Genomic DNA, 18,618 nt, shown 5'->3' on the forward strand with positions numbered 1-18,618 from the left:
TGGAGAGCTCCTTGGTCTTCATGGTGCCGCTTGCTTGGTGGAGCCCCTTGCTTAGTGGTGTTGCAGACTCTGGGGCCTTTCAGAACCGGTGTATATATACTGAGATAATGTGACAGATCATGTGACACTTAGATTGCACACAGGTGGACTTTATTTAACTAATAATGTGACTTCTGAAGGTAATTGGTGGCACCAGATCTTATTTAGGGGCTTCATAGTAAAGGGGGTGAATACGTTTGCACTTTTCTGGGGTTTTTTTGCTGTTGAATTTTTTTTCATTTCACTTCACCAATTTGGACTATTTTGTGTACGTTCATCACATGGAATCCAAATAAAAATCCATTTAAATTAACAGGTTGTAATGCAACAAAATAGGAAAAACGCCAAGGGGGATGAATACTTTAGCAAGACACTGTACTGCAGTAGCTAGGATATTACATCTAAATTACAACATGGTACATGGTATCATAACACACATCATCAATACAGGCACATATCATGGCATCATAATTAATACACAAATAACATGATATTATCACAAGGTGCCAGATGTCACGGGTGTTTGAAGGATCGAAATGCAGCGTGTTCGTAGTTCCACATATTTTATTTATTGTGAAACTAAATGCAATACACGAAAAATACTTGAATACACAAAAACAACAAACCGTGACGCAGAGAGGAAAACACACTACTCAAAAAAGAATAACCCACAAAACAGGAAGAGAAAAACCCCTACTTAAATATGATCTCTAATCAGAGGCAACGAGGATCAGCTGCCTCCAATTAGAGATCAACCCAAACAATCCCAACATAGAAATAGAAAAACTAGAACTTTAACATAGAAATAGAAAACATAGAACAACCCAAAACACCCCCTGTCACGCCCTGCCCTACTCTACTATAGAAAATGACATCTTACTAGGGCGTGACACCAGATGATATTTAAAGCAAGTCTTTTTCTGCATATCTAAGCCTCTTCAGCTGTCTGTAACCTCCTGACTGGTGGTTATTTTTTATCAAAGAAACTAACTAGCTTCTGTTACATCTGTTACATCTGCTCCTGCCACATCCTCATCCTGTCTCCCTAACCTGCCGCCACTCCCCAAGTGCTCTCTTCCTCTCTGTGTGTGTGTGTGTGTGTGTGTGTGTGTGTGTGTGTGTGTGTGTGTGTGTGTGTGTGTGTGTGTGTGTGTGTGTGTGTGTGTGTGTGTGTGTGTGTGTGTGTGAGCGGAGACAGGTGTGCTGGAGTCAGAGAAGATCCCCACCAGCTGCAACCTGTTCCATAATCAAGACCTCTACAAATACTCAGCCCTGCCACTTCCACGCTGCCAGATCTTAACCTCTCAGTCAGTCTGAGTTTTTTTTAGCCGTTTGTTCCTGCTTAGATCTTGTTATGCATATTTTCCCTTTCCTGACGTTGTTTTCCGTTGCCTGATGCTGTTTTCCTCTCTGCTACAGTTCTGTCCGCTCTGACTTTGGCCCCTGTCTCCAGTCCCACGTCTCTTCAGTCCTGCTACTCTGTCCTGGACCCCCCCACTCCTCTGCGTCCTTGGATTCCTCGCCGGACCTACTTGCCCAGTCCCAACTCCCATCGCTCCAGCTTCAGCCTCTGCACTGGGCTTCCTTCAACCCGCCGAGCTTCCCCTGGCCTGCACCCCATCGTCCCCCTGTGTTTCAATAAATACATCGGTTACCTCATCACAGTCTCCTCGTCTGAGTCTGCTCTTGGGTTCATCTGTTCCGCTCCGCGTGACAACATCTCTGCTAAAATCTGAATAAGATGGAAAGGAATGGGAGTCTTATTCAGCACATGTCTGGCAACCATAACAGCAGGCACTGTTGTCTTCTAGAGCATACAACAATTATTATAATGATTGAAGCATATGTAATTTCGATGTTGCCCACAATGATCGTGTCCACAGGTATAAATATCTGGGCATTTGGATAGACGAAAAGCTATCTTTTTAAAAAAGCATATTGATGAGTTAACTAAGAAGTTGAGAATAAAAATGGACTTCTATTGAAATAAGTCACGCCTCTCGCTTTTCAGAATGCAGACCATTCAGTCGACGTTCCTTCCTGTCCTAGACTATGGTGACATCATCTACATGAATGCAGCTGCCACTTCATTAAAGCCGTTAGAGGCAGTTTATCATAGTGCTCTTAGTTTTATCATGTGTGACAGGTCTTGCATTCATCATTGCTTGCCCTGTCAGAAAGTAGGACTCATCATTGCTTGCCCTATCAGAAAGTAGGACTTATCATTGCTTGCCCTATCAGAAAGTAGGACTCATCATTGCTTGTCCTATCAGAAAGTAGGACTCATCATTGCTTGCACTATCAGAAAGTAGGACTCATCATTGCTTGCACTATCAGAAAGCTGGACTCATCATTGCTTGCCCTATAAGAAAGCAGGACTCATCATTGCTTGCACTATCAGAAAGCAGGACTCATCATTGCTTGCCCTATAAGAAAGTAGGATGGCCCTCACGTAGGTTGAAATGCTGCCTTTTATTCATTTATAAACTCCCTCATTTTTAATTACCCGTAGATGTATGAATTACCATACCCAATCACAGGGATGTCTAACTCTGAAAATTCTGTCTGTCGCTACAGACTTAGAAAAAGCAACTGTTAGTTTCCTTCCACACCATGTATGGACCAATCTGCAGAGTTCCCTACAAATGGATGTATTGTTGCCTTTCTGGCAGTTCAGAGTGTTGATTAAGGACCTCTTTGCTGAGGAATGTGATTGTGTGCGTGTTATATTTTATTTATATTATACTGTATTTCCTGTGTGTAATTTGTTGTGTAATTGTATGTTGTAGGGCTCCCTTGCAAAAGAGACCTTGGTCTCAATGGGACTCCCTGTGAAACAGAAACAAAAGAATTAACCTGCTAAAATAGTTAGACAAGGTAATCTAACTAGTAAAAAAAAAAAAAACATTTTAAATGTAACTTTTATTTAAATAGGCAAGTCAGTTAAGAACAAATTCTTATTTAGGAACATCGGGTTAACTGCCTTGTTCAGGGGCAGAACAACAAATTTTTACCTTGTCAGCTCAGGGATTCGATTCAGCAACTTCTCGGTTACTACCTATACACTCTAACCACTAGGCTACCTGCCGCCCCTACACTCTAACCACTAGGCTACCTGCCGTCCCTACACTCTAACCACTAGGCTACCTGCCGTCCCTACACTCTAACCACTAGGCTACCTGCCGTCCCTACACTCTAACCACTAGGCTACCTGCCGCCCCTACACTCTAACCACTAGGCTACCTGCCGTCCCTACACTCTAACCACTAGGCTACCTGCCGTCCCTACAATCTAACCACTAGGCTACCTGCCGCCCCTACACTCTAACCACTAGGCTGCCTGCCGCCCCTAAACTCTAACCACTAGGCCGCCTGCCGTCCCTACACTCTAACCACTAGGCTACCTGCCGTCCCTACACTCTAACCACTAGGCTACCTGCCGCCTCTACACTCTAACCACTAGGCTACCTGCCGTCCCTACACTCTAACCACTAGGCTACCTGCCGTCCCTACACTCTAACCACTAGGCTACCTGCCGCCTCTACACTCTAACCACTAGGCTACCTACCGTCCCTACACTCTAACCACTAGGCTACCTGCCGCCCCTACACTCTAACCACTAGGCTACCTGCCGCCCCTACACTCTAACCACTAGGCTACCTGCCTCCCCTACACTCTAACCACTAGGCTACCTGCCGCCCCTACACTCTAACCACTAGGCTACCAGCCGCCCCTACACCCTAACCACTAGGCTACCTGCCGCCCCTACACTCTAACCACTAGGCTACCTGCCGTCCCTACACCCTAACCACTAGGCTACCTGCCGTCCCTACACTCTAACCACTAGGCTACCTGCCTCCCCTACACTCTAACCACTAGGCTACCTGCCGTCCCTCCACTCTAACCACTTGGCTACCTGCCGTCCCTCCACTCTAACCACTAGGCTACCTGCCGTCCCTACACTCTAACCACTAGGCTACCTGCCACCCCTACACTCTAACCACTAGGCTACCTGCCGCCCCTACACTCTAACCACTAGGCTACCTGCCGCCCCTACACTCTAACCACTAGGCTACCTGCCTGCCCCTACACTCTAACCACTTGGCTACCTGCCGTCCCTACACTCTAACCACTAGGCTACCTGCCTCCTCTACACTCTAACCACTAGGCTACCTGCCACCTCTACACTCTAACCACTAGGCTACCTGCCGCCCCTACACTCTAACCACTAGATTACCTGCCTCCCCTCCACTCTAACCACTAGGCTACCTGCCTCCCCTACAGTCTAACCACTAGGCTACCTGCCGCCCCTACACTCTAACCACTAGGCTACCTGCCGCCCCTACACTCTAACCACTAGGCTACCTGCCGCCCCTCCACTCTAACCACTAGACTACCTGCCGCCCCTACACTCTAACCACTAGGCTACCTGCCGCCCCTACACTCTAACCACTAGGCTACCTGCCGCCCCTACACTCTAACCACCAGGCTACCTGCCGTCCCTACTCTCTAACCACTAGGCTACCTGCCGCCCCTACACTCTAACCACTAGGCTACCTGCCGCCCCTCCACTCTAACCACTAGGCTACCTGCCGCCCCTACACTCTAACCACTAGGCTACCTGCCGCCCCTACACTCTAACCACTAGGCTACCTGCCGCCCCTACACTCTAACCACTAGGCTACCTGCCGCCCCTACACTCTAACCACTAGGCTACCTGCCCCCCCAACACTCTAACCACTAGGCTACCTGCCTCCCCTCCACTCTAACCACTAGGCTACCTGCCGCCCCTACACTCTAACCACTAGGCTACCTGCCGCCCCTACACTCTAACCACCAGGCTACCTGCCGTCCCTCCACTCTAACCACTAGACTACCTGCCTCCCCTACACTCTAACCACTAGGCTACCTGCCTCCTCTACACTCTAACCACTAGGCTACCTGCCGCCCCTACACTCTAACCACTAGGCTACCTGCCGCCCCTCCACTCTAACCACTAGGCTACCTGCCCCCCCAACACTCTAACCACTAGGCTACCTGCCGCCCCTACACTCTAACCACTAGGCTACCTGCCGCCCCTACACTCTAACCACTAGGCTACCTGCCGCCCCTACACTCTAACCACTAGGCTACCTGCCCCCCAACACTCTAACCACTAGGCTACCTGCCGCCCCTCCACTCTAACCACTAGGCTACCTGCCGCCCCTACACTCTAACCACTAGGCTACCTGCCGCCCCTACACTCTAACCACCAGGCTACCTGCCGTCCCTCCACTCTAACCACTAGACTACCTGCCTCCCCTACACTCTAACCACTAGGCTACCTGCCTCCCCTACTCTCTAACCACTAGGCTACCTGCCGCCCCTACACTCTAACCACTAGGCTACCTGCCGCCCCTCCACTCTAACCACTAGGCTACCTGCCCCCCCAACACTCTAACCACTAGGCTACCTGCCGCCTCTACACTCTAACCACTAGGCTACCTGCCGCCCCTACACTCTAACCACTAGGCTACCTGCCGCCCCTACACTCTAACCACTAGGCTACCTGCCGCCCCTACACTCTAACCACTAGGCTACCTGCCGCCCCTACACTCTAACCACTAGACTACCTGCCGCCCCTACACTCTAACCACTAGGCTACCTGCCGCCTCTACACTCTAACCACTAGGCTACCTGCCGCCCCTACACTCTAACCACTAGGCTACCTGCCGCCCCTACACTCTAACCACTAGGCTACCTGCCGCCCCTACACTCTAACCACTAGACTACCTGCCGCCCCTACACTCTAACCACTAGGCTACCTGCCGCCCCTCCACTCTAACCACCTGGCTACCTGCCGCCCCTACACTCTAACCACTAGGCTACCTGCCGCCCCTACACTCTAACCACTAGGCTACCTGCCGCCCCTACACTCTAACCACTAGGCTACCTGCCGCCCCTCCACTCTAACCACTAGGCTACCTGTCGCCCCAACACTCTAACCACTAGGCTACCTGCCGCCTCTACACTCTAACCACTAGGCTACCTGCCGCCCCTACACTCTAACCACTAGGCTACCTGCCGCCCCTCCACTCTAACCACTAGGCTACCTGTCGCCCCTCCACTCTAACCACTAGGCTACCTGCCCCCCCCAACACTCTAACCACTAGGCTACCTGCCGCCTCTACACTCTAACCACTAGGCTACCTGCCGCCCCTACACTCTAACCACTAGGCTACCTGCCGCCTCTACACTCTAACCACTAGGCTACCTGCCGCCCCTACACTCTAACCACTAGGCTACCTGCCGTCCCTACACTCTAACCACTAGGCTACCTGCCGCCCCGTAATGTGGTTGGGAACCTATCTAGCTGGTTAGCTTTAAAGCCAACTTCATAATATTGCTAGGTGGCTAGAATTACAGAGAAAACAACAAAACATTTTTGTTTTATTTATTCATCAAGAAGGAATCAATATGCTACATAGCTTTATCAAATTCATTAACAAACGTAGAGTTACTCCTGGGAGTCCTGCCCATCACTGGCAGCTAAAATCAAATCAAACGCTGTTTGTGTCACGCCACACTCTCTCTCCTCCTCCACCTCTGACGATACTGAGCTAGGGTATCTAGTGCCCTGCCCAGCATATCTTTGCACCGTGCTTGCCTGACTACCCAGACTCCTTGCTCCGGCCAAACGCTACGCCACCACCACGGACGTTAGTTTCTTCTTGAGTCTGGATATGAGTACCCCCCCCTCAACGATTTATAGAACGTGAACACATTCTAAGCGTTCTGATTGGTCCCAGAAACTGAAGGGCTTGACCAGAGCCAGAATACAGGGGTTTTAAAAAGTCCCTTTGCCTGTTCCAGTCAGTGTGCTCCTCTGCAAAATACCGCTGACTGATTTATTTTGTAATATAAATAATTATAGTAAAATGTGGGCTTAAACATGCCCCCTATAAGCAGGACAATCTGGTTCAGCCCCAGGCTCCCACAGTGCAAGTTAACTCAGGCACGAGCCTCATTTAAATTCTGGCAGAGAGCCTCATGTCCGTTAAGCTGTTTGGTAAATTGTAGCCCCACATCCAAGAGAGACGCTGGAGTGTTGTGAGAGACAGACAGATGGACAGACAAGACAGACAGACTGGCTGAACACACACACACACACACACACACACACACACACACACACACACACACACACACACACACACACTACATACATTCATGTCTTGTCGTGTCCAGTTCCCTGCCAAGAAAAGAATCTGAGTCAGGATCATTTAGGCTTGTTGGATTAGATCAGCTGCAACACTAAAAGCCAGTTTATACGTGATTCTAACTAGACAATTAGTTCGAATGCGACAAGTGTCGCTGGTCAAAATGACATTTCATTTATACTCCGGTGGAATATATATGTAGACTGTCGCTGGGACTGTCAGTTCCTTTGTCTCAGAGACGTGGAAAAAGTTTAAATCTCTGCTACTGTCCATCGTCATGGTCACCCGGACTGCCGCGGAAACCAGACCAAATCCTCCTTGTTACAAGATGCAAGAGTTGAAAAATCCTCTTATAGAATAACCTGCTTTTATTTGGTCCCATTGTGGCAGTAAGCTACTTTCTGTAAGCTCTTCATTACCTTGTAAATAATGATGTTGTTGTAGGTTTATTTTCTTGTAATTAATTAATAATTTTTTTTTAAAGTCGCTAAAAGTTAAAGCGTTGTCAGTTTAGTTATACTTTGGTCATTATTTGAACTAGCTAGCTAGCAACGAACCAAAACATCGTTTAGGAAATTGCTCTCCGATGCCTGGCTTGCTAGGTTGATGTTTAGCGAACACATTTGTTAAATGGATGGGTGTATTGGCGTTAAAATAGAGACAGGATGCTATTTGTTAAATGGATGGGTTTATTGGCGTTAAAATAAAGACAGGATGCTATTTGGGATCACCGGATGTCGACGTCATGCGGAGGTTGTCGTATTTGCGTTTATACTTTTTCATAACGACAACGACAAGTTAGATGTCGGACGACAATAGAATGTTCATGATGTTGCTACGACAACTGTCTACGGACATGTCGATTGACGGACTGTAAACCAGCTTTAAGACACCTCCGTAAGAACTGATTGGATTGGACCAGTTCCAACATTAAGACACCTCACTAAGAACTGATTGGATCAGTTCCAACATTAAGACACCTCAATAAGAACTGATTGGATTGGACCAGTTCCAACACTAAGACACCTCACTAAGAACTGGATTGGACCAGTTCCAACACTAAGACACCTCACTAAGAACTGGATTGGACCAGTTCCAACACTAAGACACCTCACTAAGAACTGACTGGATTGGACCAGTTCCAACATTAAGACACCTCACTAAGAACTGACTGGATTGGACCAGTTCCAACATTAAGACACCTCAATAAGAACTGACTGGATTGGACCAGTTCCAACACTAAGACACCTCACTTAGAACTGACTGGATTGGACCAGTTCCAACACTAAGACACCTCACTTAGAACTGACTGGATTGGACCAGTTCCAACACTAAGACACCTCACTAAGAACTGGATTGGATCCATGTTTGTTGTGTACAGACGTGAATAGAAATGAACCTAGCAACCTGCTATAACAGTCAGAAATCAGCTTTAAAAAGTTGTTTATTTATTTTTTTAAAACCCTAAGGGGAATTCTCATGGCTAAATGGGATGTAACTGTGAATCCCCTAAGACATTGGCACAAACGTTGCCATTATAAGTATCATCTGGTAGATGGATTAAACTGATACGTCAAAGGACAGGAGTTTCCCAGGGTGATTTCCCCCCCTTGGAGACATGATAAACACCCATCCAAAACCTATAAGCTCAGGACACTGGTCCAAAAAGTAGTGCACTATATAGGGCATAGGGTGCCATTTTGGGATAAAACACCAAGAAACACTATGTCCCATTTAGAGCTAGGGGTCTTCGGGTTGCCTGGCAATCCCAAACAGAGGGACAGAAACTGACCTGTGCTCTAGATATTCTCAATTTAATATAGCCCTCAGCTCTGCCCAGTCTGTACCGCTGCCAACGGTCGTATAATGTAAACCACGTCTGTGAATAATTCCAATGCTTTCTAGTTCTTTCTACAGGGAGTAATGTAGGCACCCAGAACCAATATTGCGTGCATGCTGGTCAGGCCATGTTTCATCTGTCACAAAACTTGTATGTACACTCTTAGAAACAAAAGATGCTATCTAGAACCTAGGAGAACACTTGGAGGAACCCTTTTTGGTTCCAGGTAGAACCAATTTGAGTTCTATGTAGAAACCTTTACGGAGAAGCTTCTACTCGGAACCCAAAAGAGTTCTACCTGGAACCAAAAAAAGGGTTCTAAGTGGAACCAAAACAGGTTATCCTATGGGGACAGCCAAAGAACCCCTTTTGGAACCCTTTTTCTAAGAGTGTAGAGACTACAGCATAGTGACCACAGCAAAAAAAACTGTACTGTATTTCACTGTATTTCACTGGACTGTGTGCACCTGGCAAATGAACTTTAGAAGAGTCAGTCTGAATGTCTGACATTTTACAAACCTCCCTTCTCATTCTCACGGATACACAATCCTGGTAATAAGCCCTCCTACTGACAGCTTCAGCTGGTATCAGGCTGGTAGAGGGTTGAGAGGGTTGTGGAGAGAGAGAGAGAGAGAGAGAGAGAGAGAGAGAGAGAGAGAGAGAGAGAGACGGGAGAGAGAGAGAGAGAGAGAGAGAGAGAGAGAGAGAGAGAGAGAGAGAGAGAGGAGAGAGAGAGAGAGAGAGAGAGAGAGAGAGAGAGAGAGAGAGAGAGAGAGAGAGAGGGGAGAGATATAGAGAGAGGGGGATAGAGACAGAGAGAGAGAAAGAGAGAGAGGGAGAGATAGAGAGAGAGAGGGGGATAGAGACAAAGAGAGAGAAAGAGAGAGAGAGGGGAGAGATAGAGAGAGAGAGATAGAGAGAGAGCGAGAGAGAGACAGAGCGAGAGAGGGGGGAGGGGGAGAAAGAGAGAGAGGGGGGAGATAGAGAGAGGGTTGGTGGAAGGGGGGAAGAGGGAGGGAGGGAGGGAGGGAGGGAGGGAGGGAGGGAGGGAGGGAGGGAGGAGGGAGGGAGGGAGGGAGGGAGGGAGGGAGGGGGGCCTATGGAATGTGGACCATGTGGGAGTTGCCTGGACCTGGAAGAGTGGCATGCTGGGAAATGTTGGACTGTCGGGCCAGTCAGCCAGTCTGCCATGTTGGCCCTGTAGAGTAGGTGAAGTGGGGGAAAAGAGGGAGTAGGAAAGAGAGAGAGAGGGGTGGTGAGGGGGAGAGAGAGACAGAGACAGAGACAGACAGAGAGAGAGAGAGAGAGAGAGAGAGAGAGAGAGAGAGAGAGAGAGAGAGAGAGAGAGAGACAGAGAGAGAGCAGAAATGCCATGACATCTGCCATTTGATATGGTGTTAGAGAGATGTGGGTGGCATAGTGGGGGTCATCAGTCTAAAACACACACCCGCTGCCGAGCAACCCACAAAACACACATACACACATGCCAGGGAGGTGAACTACCACACGCGACGAGAGCCACGGTGTGTGAAAGGGAAAAGGAGGGATGAGGAGAGAGAGAGAGAGAGAGAGAGAGAGAGAGAGAGAGACAGAGAGAGAGAGAGAGAGAGAGAGAGAGAGAGAGAGAGAGAGAGAGAGAGAGAGAGAGAGAGAGAGAGAGAGAGAGACAGAGAGAGAGAGAGAGAGAGAGAGAGAGAGAGAGAGAGAGAGAGAGAGAGACAGAGAGAGAGAGAGAGAGAGAGAGAGAGAGAGAGAGAGAGAGAGAGAGAGAGAGAGAGAGAGAGAGAGAGAGAGAGAGAGAGAGAGAGAGAGAGAGAGAGAGAGAGAGAGAGAGAGAGAGAGAGAGAGAGAGAGAGAGAGAGAGAGAGAGAGAGAGAGAGAGAGAGAGAGAGAGAGAGAGAGAGAGAGAGAAAGAGAGAGACAGAGAGAGAGAGAGAGAGAGAGAGAGAGAGAGAGAGAGAGAGAGAGAGAGAGAGAGAGAGAGAGAGAGAGAGAAGAGAGAGAGAGAAAGAGAGTTTCACAACTGCAATGGGAAAGTTTCACTGTAGCATAAACAAACCCATAAAATATAATATTGTAAACAAACATATGACCTGTGGTTATTTTTATGCCACGTACCCCAAACCTTAAACAATATGCTAAACAAGAAGTAGATGTAACACACCTAGACCATCTTCATCTTAGCAGCAGTGACATCATAGGAGTCATCATCAAGTTCTTTACAACAAGCTTCAGGAAGGAGTGAGCCGCTTGCCTTTGATGATTAGGTTTTAATATAATCCTATGTAATAATCAATCAGCTTGCCTTTGATGATTAGGTTTTAATATAATCCTATGTAATAATCAATCAGCTTGCCTTTGATGATTAGGTTTTAATATAATCCTATGTAATAATCAATCAGCTTGCCTTTGATGATTAGGTTTTAATATAATCCTATGTAATAATCAATCAGCTTGCCTTTGATGATTAGGTTTTAATATAATCCTATGTAATAATCAATCAGCTTGCCTTTGATGATTAGGTTTTAATATAATCCTATGTAATAATCAATCAGCTTGCCTTTGATGATTAGGTTTTAATATAATCCTATGTAATAATCAATCAGCTTGCCTTTGATGATTAGGTTTTAATATAATCCTATGTAATAATCAATCAGCTTGCCTTTGATGATTAGGTTTTAATATAATCCTATGTAATAATCAATCAGCTTGCCTTTGATGATTAGGTTTTAATATAATCCTATGTAATAATCAATCAGCTTGCCTTTGTTTATGCACACCGAGAGGTGGAAAGAGTACTGAAATATTCTACTCAAGTAAGAGTACTGAAATATTCTACTCGAATAAGAGTACTGAAATATTCTACTCGAATAAGAGTACTGAAATATTCTACTCGAATAAGAGTACTGAAATATTCTACTCGAATAAGAGTACTGAAATATACTACTCGAGTAAGAGTACTGAAATATTCTACTAGAATAAGAGTACTGAAATATTCTACTCGAATAAGAGTACTGAAATATTCTACTCGAATAAGAGTACTGAAATATACTACTCGAGTAAGAGTACTGAAATATTCTACTCGAGTAAGAGTACTGAAATATTCTACTCGAGTAAGAGTACTGAAATATTCTACTCGAATAAGAGTACTGAAATATACTACTCAAATAACAGTACTGAAATATACTACTTGAATAAGAGTACTGTCACTGGTAGGAAAATAACTAGCTACTCAAGTAAAAGTCAAAAGTAGCACATTTAAAAAGTACTCAGAGTAAAAGTAATTAAAATTAAAACATAAACCTTAATAATTAGCACATTTCTCTAAAGTTTACCTGAACGTTGTAACACATGATTCTAAGGTTACCTGAACGTTGATTATAAGGTTACCTGAACGTTGTTACACATGATTCTAAGGTTACCTGAACGTTGATTATAAGGTTACCTGAACGTTGATTATAAGGTTACCTGAACGTTGATTATAAGGTTACCTGAACGTTGATTATAAGGTTCCCTGAACGTTGTTACACATGATTGTAAGTTACCTGAACGTTGATTATAAGGTTACCTGAACGTTGATTATAAGGTTACCTGAACGTTGTTACACGTGATTATAAGGTTACCTGAACGTTGATTATAAGGTTACCTGAACGTTTTCTAAGGTTACCTGAACGTTGATTATAAGGTTACCTGAACGTTGTAACATTATCTTTTCCATGCATTAAATCCCAAAAGTAAGATAGGAAATGTATATATTTTATGAATTGCAACAAGGCACATCTGTATGTAAAACAGCTAAGGATTTGTCCAAATTACACAATTAACATTTGAAAATAAATTAAACACTCAAAGCAATTAAAATGTTAATGAAAAAAGCAACACAACAAACAACAATAACAAAAAGTCGCCAGACTTCAATAAACTATTTTTATTCCTTCACCCCTCTGCATCAATCAGCCCTCTGCATCAATCACCCCTCTGCATCAATCACCCCTCTGCATCAATCACCCCTCTGCATCAATCACCCCTCTGCATCAATCAGCCCTCTGCATCAATCACCCCTCTGCATCAAACACCCCTCTGCATCAATCAGCCCTCTGTATCAATCAGCCCTCTGCATCAATCAGCCCTCTGTATCAATCAGCCCTCTGCATCAATCAGCCCTCTGCATCAATCACCCCTCTGCATCAATCACCCCTCTGCATCAAACACCCCTCTGCATCAATCAGCCCTCTGCATCAATCAGCCCTCTGCATCAATCACCCATTCAATGCATCAATCAGCCCTCTGCATCAATCAGCCCTCTGCATCAATCAGCCCTCTGCATCAATCAGCCATCTGCATCAATCAGCCCTCTGCATCAATCAGCCCTCTGCATCAATCAGCCCTCTGCATCAATCAGCCCTCTGCATCAATCACCCCTCTGCATCAATCAGCCCTCTGCATCAATCAGCCCTCTGCATCAATCAGCCCTCTGCATCAATCAGCCCTCTGCATCAATCAGCCCTCTGCATCAATCAGCCCTCTGCATCAATCAGCCCTCTGCATCAATCAGCCCTCTGCATCAATCAGCCCTCTGCATCAATCAGCCCTCTGCATCAATCACCCATTCAATGCATCAATCAGCCCTCTGCATCAATCAGCCCTCTGCATCAATCAGCCCTCTGCATCAATCAGCCATCTGCATCAATCAGCCCTCTGCATCAATCAGCCCTCTGCATCAATCAGCCCTCTGCATCAATCACCCCTCTGCATCAATCACCCCTCTGCATCAATCAGCCCTCTGCATCAATCAGCCCTCTGCATCAATCAGCCCTCTGCATCAATGAGCCATCTGCATCAATCACCCCTCTGCATCAATCACCCCTCTGTATCAATCAGCCCTCTGCATCAATCACCCCTCTGCATCAATCACCCCTCTGCATCAATCACCCCTCTGTATCAATCAGCCCTCTGCATCAATCACCCCTCTGCATCAATCAGCCCTCTGCATCAATCAGCCCTCTGCATCAATCAGCCCTCTGCATCAATCAGCCCTCTGCATCAATCAGCCCTCTGCATCAATCAGCCCTCTGCATCAATCACCCCTCTGCATCAATCAGCCCTCTGCATCAATCACCCCTCTGCATCAATCACCCCTCTGCATCAATCAGCCCTCTGCATCAATCAGCCCTCTGCATCAATCAGCCCTCTGCATCAATCACCCCTCTGCATCAATCACCCCTCTGCATCAATCACCCCTCTGCATCAATCACCCCTCTGCATCAATCACCCCTCTGCATCAATCAGCCCTCTGCATCAATCAGCCCTCTGCATCAATCAGCCCTCTGCATCAATCACCCCTCTGCATCAATCACCCCTCTGCATCAATCAGCCCTCTGCATCAATCACCCCTCTGCATCAATCACCCCTCTGCATCAATCACCCCTCTGCATCAATCACCCCTCTGCATCAATCACCCCTCTGCATCAATCAGCCCTCTGCATCAATCAGCCCTCTGCATCAATCACCCCTCTGCATCAATCAGCCCTCTGCATCAATCAGCCCTCTGCATCAATCAGCCCTCTGCATCAATCACCCCTCTGCATCAATCACCCCTCTGCATCAATCACCCCTCTGCATCAATCACCCCTCTGCATCAATCACCCCTCTGCATCAATCAGCCCTCTGCATCAATCACCCCTCTGCATCAATCACCCCTCTGCATCAATCACCCCTCTGCATCAATCACCCCTCTGCATCAATCACCCCTCTGCATCAATCAGCCCTCTGCATCAATCAGCCCTCTGCATCAATCACCCCTCTGCATCAATCAGCCCTCTGCATCAATCAGCCCTCTGCATCAATCAGCCCTCTGCATCAATCACCCCTCTGCATCAATCACCCCTCTGCATCAATCACCCCTCTGCATCAATCACCCCTCTGCATCAATCAGCCCTCTGCATCAATCAGCCCTCTGCATCAATCACCCCTCTGCATCAATCAGCCCTCTGCATCAATCAGCCCTCTGCATCAATCAGCCCTCTGCATCAATCAGCCCTCTGCATCAATCAGCCCTCTGCATCAATCAGCCCTCTGCATCAATCACCCCTCTGCATCAATCACCCCTAAAGTAGAAGTAAATTACTTTAAAAAATACAAGTACTCGTAGTTGTAGTTGGATTGGAGTAGTTGGAGTAGAGTGGAGTAGTAGGAGTAGAGTAGTTGGACTAGAGTAGTTGGAGTAGAGTATAGTAGTTGGAGTGGAGTAGAGTAGTTGGAGTAGAGTATAGTAGTTGGAGTGGAGTAGAGTAGTTGTAGTAGAGTAGTTGGAGTAGAGTATAGTAGTTGGAGTAGATTGGAGTAGTTGGAGTAGAGTAGTTGGACTAGAGTATAGTAGATGTAGTTGGAGTAGAGTAGAGTAGTAGAGTAGTTGGAGTAGAGTAGTTGGAGTAGAGTATAGTAGTTGGAGTGGAGTAGTTGGAGTAGAGTAGAGTAGTTGGAGTGGAGTAGTTGGACTAGAGTAGTTGGAGTAGAGTATAGTAGTTGGAGTGGAGTATAGTAGTTGGAGTATAGTAGTTGGAGTAGAGTATAGTAGTTGGAGTGGAGTAGTTGGACTAGAGTAGTTGAAGTGGAGTAGTTGGACTAGAGTAGTTGGAGTAGAGTATAGTAGTTGGAGTGGAGTATAGTAGTTGGAGTAGAGTATAGTAGTTGGAGTATAGTAGTTGGAGTAGAGTATAGTAGTTGGAGTGGAGTATAGTAGTTGGAGTAGAGTATAGTAGTTGGAGTATAGTAGTTGGAGTAGAGTATAGTAGTTGGAGTGGAGTATAGTAGTTGGAGTGGAGTATAGTAGTTGGAGTAGAGTATAGTAGTTGGAGTATAGTAGTTGGAGTAGAGTATAGTAGTTGGAGTGGAGTATAGTAGTTAGAGTAGAGTATAGTAGTTGGAGTATAGTAGTTGGAGTAGAGTATAGTAGTTGGAGTGGAGTATAGTAGTTGGAGTAGAGTATAGTAGTTGGAGTGGAGTAGTTGGACTAGAGTAGTTGGAGTAGAGTAGTTGGAGTGGAGTAGTTGGAGTGGAGTAGAGTACATTTTTTACATTTTCATTTTAGTCATTTAGCAGACGCTCTTATCCAGAGCGACTTACAGTAGTGAATGCATACATTTCATACGTTTCATTTTCATTTCATGCATTATTTTATTATTTATTTATTATTTTTTGTACTGGCCCCCGTGGGTAGTTGGAGGGCCAGTAGAGTAGAGTTGAGTAGTCAGAACTCAGCAGTTGGACTAGAGTAGTTGGAGGTTTTAAGAAAGCTTCTAAAGTTTGTAATTTCCACTTTAAAATGTCAGACTTGATTTGCCCTGATGAAAAATGTATCAACCCCTACAAAGAATGTCCATTAATGATACTCATACACATAGTCTGTTGCTGCAGGATTATTTCCTGCAGTAAGAAACTGGCTGAAATGTAGATCTTACTTCTGTAGATGAATGATAATGCAGTACAGACAAGCTGACTCTAGGTGTCACTGCAGCCAAACCAATTTGTATAAACAGCCACGAAGCCTCCATCCTAGTTTACATGGCAGCAGGTGGTAGGAACAGGGAGGAACATGTTGAATACTTCACGTTTTCACGTCTGTTTGTGTTCTTCAGTTAGCCCCCCCCCCCCAAAAAAAAAAATGTGTGGTAGCCCTGTTTCATTTGAAAATTCTTCAAAGGAGGAGCTCATTTGGCTGTGTATGAGTATATCTTACCACTCTGGATATAATCGGCTCCTTATTTTGACTCACATGCAAAAGTCAAGCAGTATCAATATCAGCACAGGTTTCTAATGAACAACTAACCCTAAACTAAAAGTGGGTTGAGAATCAGTGTCTCTATCCAAAACAGGACAGAAGAAGAAGAACCAACACTGAACATGAAAGGGTAAAGACCGTATAGACCCCCCCCACCACCCACCCGCTGTTCTCTGATAGAAGTCACCTGACACCGTCACAGGTGTAGCTCTCGGTACCGCTGGTCCAGTGTGTTCTCCGGTGACGTTATTGCGGGTCTCCACCAATGACTGTATAATATGAAGCTCCCCGCCATCACACACCGACAGATTCCCGCTCTCTAATCCGCTCCAGAATTTCACGGTTCTTTTTGGATTTCCTTGTGTCGTATGTGTGTTTTGGTTTTTTTTTCTCCTCCTTTTTTCGGTCCAAACCCAGTTATTGCACTTTAGCGAAAGGTTTAAGCCAAAGGTTTTGTTTCGGTGAATCCAGCGCGGTATATAGGTCTGCTCGTAGCTCGGTGAAGAAACATGGAGATTTAATTCGATTTCCGAAAAGGGGGACGGGAATTGGATCGTGTTGGTACATCAGACAATAGTTGTATTTTAGGTGGTGTCTGTCTAAAAAAATGAAGCACCCGAAGCTATGGAGAGCGTTGCTTTTCATGACGGTGTTGTACCAGTTTGGGACGTCAAACAGATACGGTAAGAGGATGTTGGGGTGTCGGGAACATGGGGTTTTAGTGGAGGGAGAGATGGAAGAGAAGAGGAAGCGATAGAGGGAAACTTCACCGAGCGGTAGTTAGTGAAGAAGCAGTGTTTGGAATGAAGTCCGCGGTTTAGACAAATTGATGATTCACACGTTTTTCAGTTTACCTTTAAAGATTTACAAGGTGTGAATGGCATTACATTTCATTAAAGTAATGAAATAAATCGGAATTTGGAAGAGATATTGAGAAAATAGATTTTTATTAGTTGGATGTTTTTAAATAGCTTTTGTGTAGGTTTTTTGTAACTTCAATTAACAGCTAAAACAGCCACAGTTCACTGTTGACAAGGAAAAGTCAAGAAAGTAGAAATAGTTTTCTATTGGCTTTATGAAATACAAGCCTTATAGCTTTCAGACCTAAAGTTTGCAGAATCGGCTTTCTACTTGCATGAAGTTTATGCGTTTCAGGACCACGGAGAGCAACTAGGCTACGGCTTAAGCGCCACTTGCAATGCCTGTTCAAATTATACTCTCCGTCTCTTCTCTGCAAACCTTGTTCTCCACTTCCCTGTTTTTACCCCGCTTCCTCACCTACTCCTTTCCCCCCTCTTACACCCCTGTCACACCGTTTAGTTCCACATTGAGCATTATTCTGACTTATCAGGTCTCATAATGCGTGCTCCCTGGTAACAGAGGAGCGCGGCCTCGTCACAGCCAGTTACCATGGCTACCTGGCGTTTTAAAAGAAATGTGAAGGTACCAGGGATTTAGTTATTTCTGTATTGTTATTCATCAGAATAATGGAAGCGGTTAGTAGGCCATTAAATTAATGTGTTCCCTGTTTGACTTGAACACGCATTAATGTAGTCACTAATCATTATTTACTGCATCTGTGTTACATCTCCCTGTTTGTCTGTTATGTGGTGGAATATGCTGTCTCCATAGGTGTTGGCTTGACCCTACCGAGCTAATTATAAGATCCCTTCAGCCCTTGTGTTTCTGTTGTACACTGAAGTACATCTAGCGTTAAGTGAATGTGGATAAATGCAAAGAGTAAAACAAAAGAATGTGGTT

General features: G+C 45.7%; 1 protein-coding gene across 1 annotated transcript in view; it reads left to right on the forward strand.

The window, feature by feature from the left end:
• Positions 1–1,906: 1,906 nt before the first annotated feature.
• The window catches only part of LOC106586923 (receptor-type tyrosine-protein phosphatase-like N), a 194,251-nt gene continuing 177,539 nt past the window's right edge, over positions 1,907–18,618 (forward strand). Inside the window, exon 1 of the mRNA XM_045707451.1 lies at positions 1,907–1,922. Within this exon, the coding sequence (XP_045563407.1) occupies positions 1,907–1,922 (16 nt within the window). The remainder of the gene's footprint in view (positions 1,923–18,618) is intronic.

The sequence above is a fragment of the Salmo salar genome, chromosome ssa25 (genome assembly GCF_905237065.1).
Source record: "Salmo salar chromosome ssa25, Ssal_v3.1, whole genome shotgun sequence".
In the NCBI taxonomy this organism is placed as follows: domain Eukaryota; kingdom Metazoa; phylum Chordata; class Actinopteri; order Salmoniformes; family Salmonidae; genus Salmo; species Salmo salar.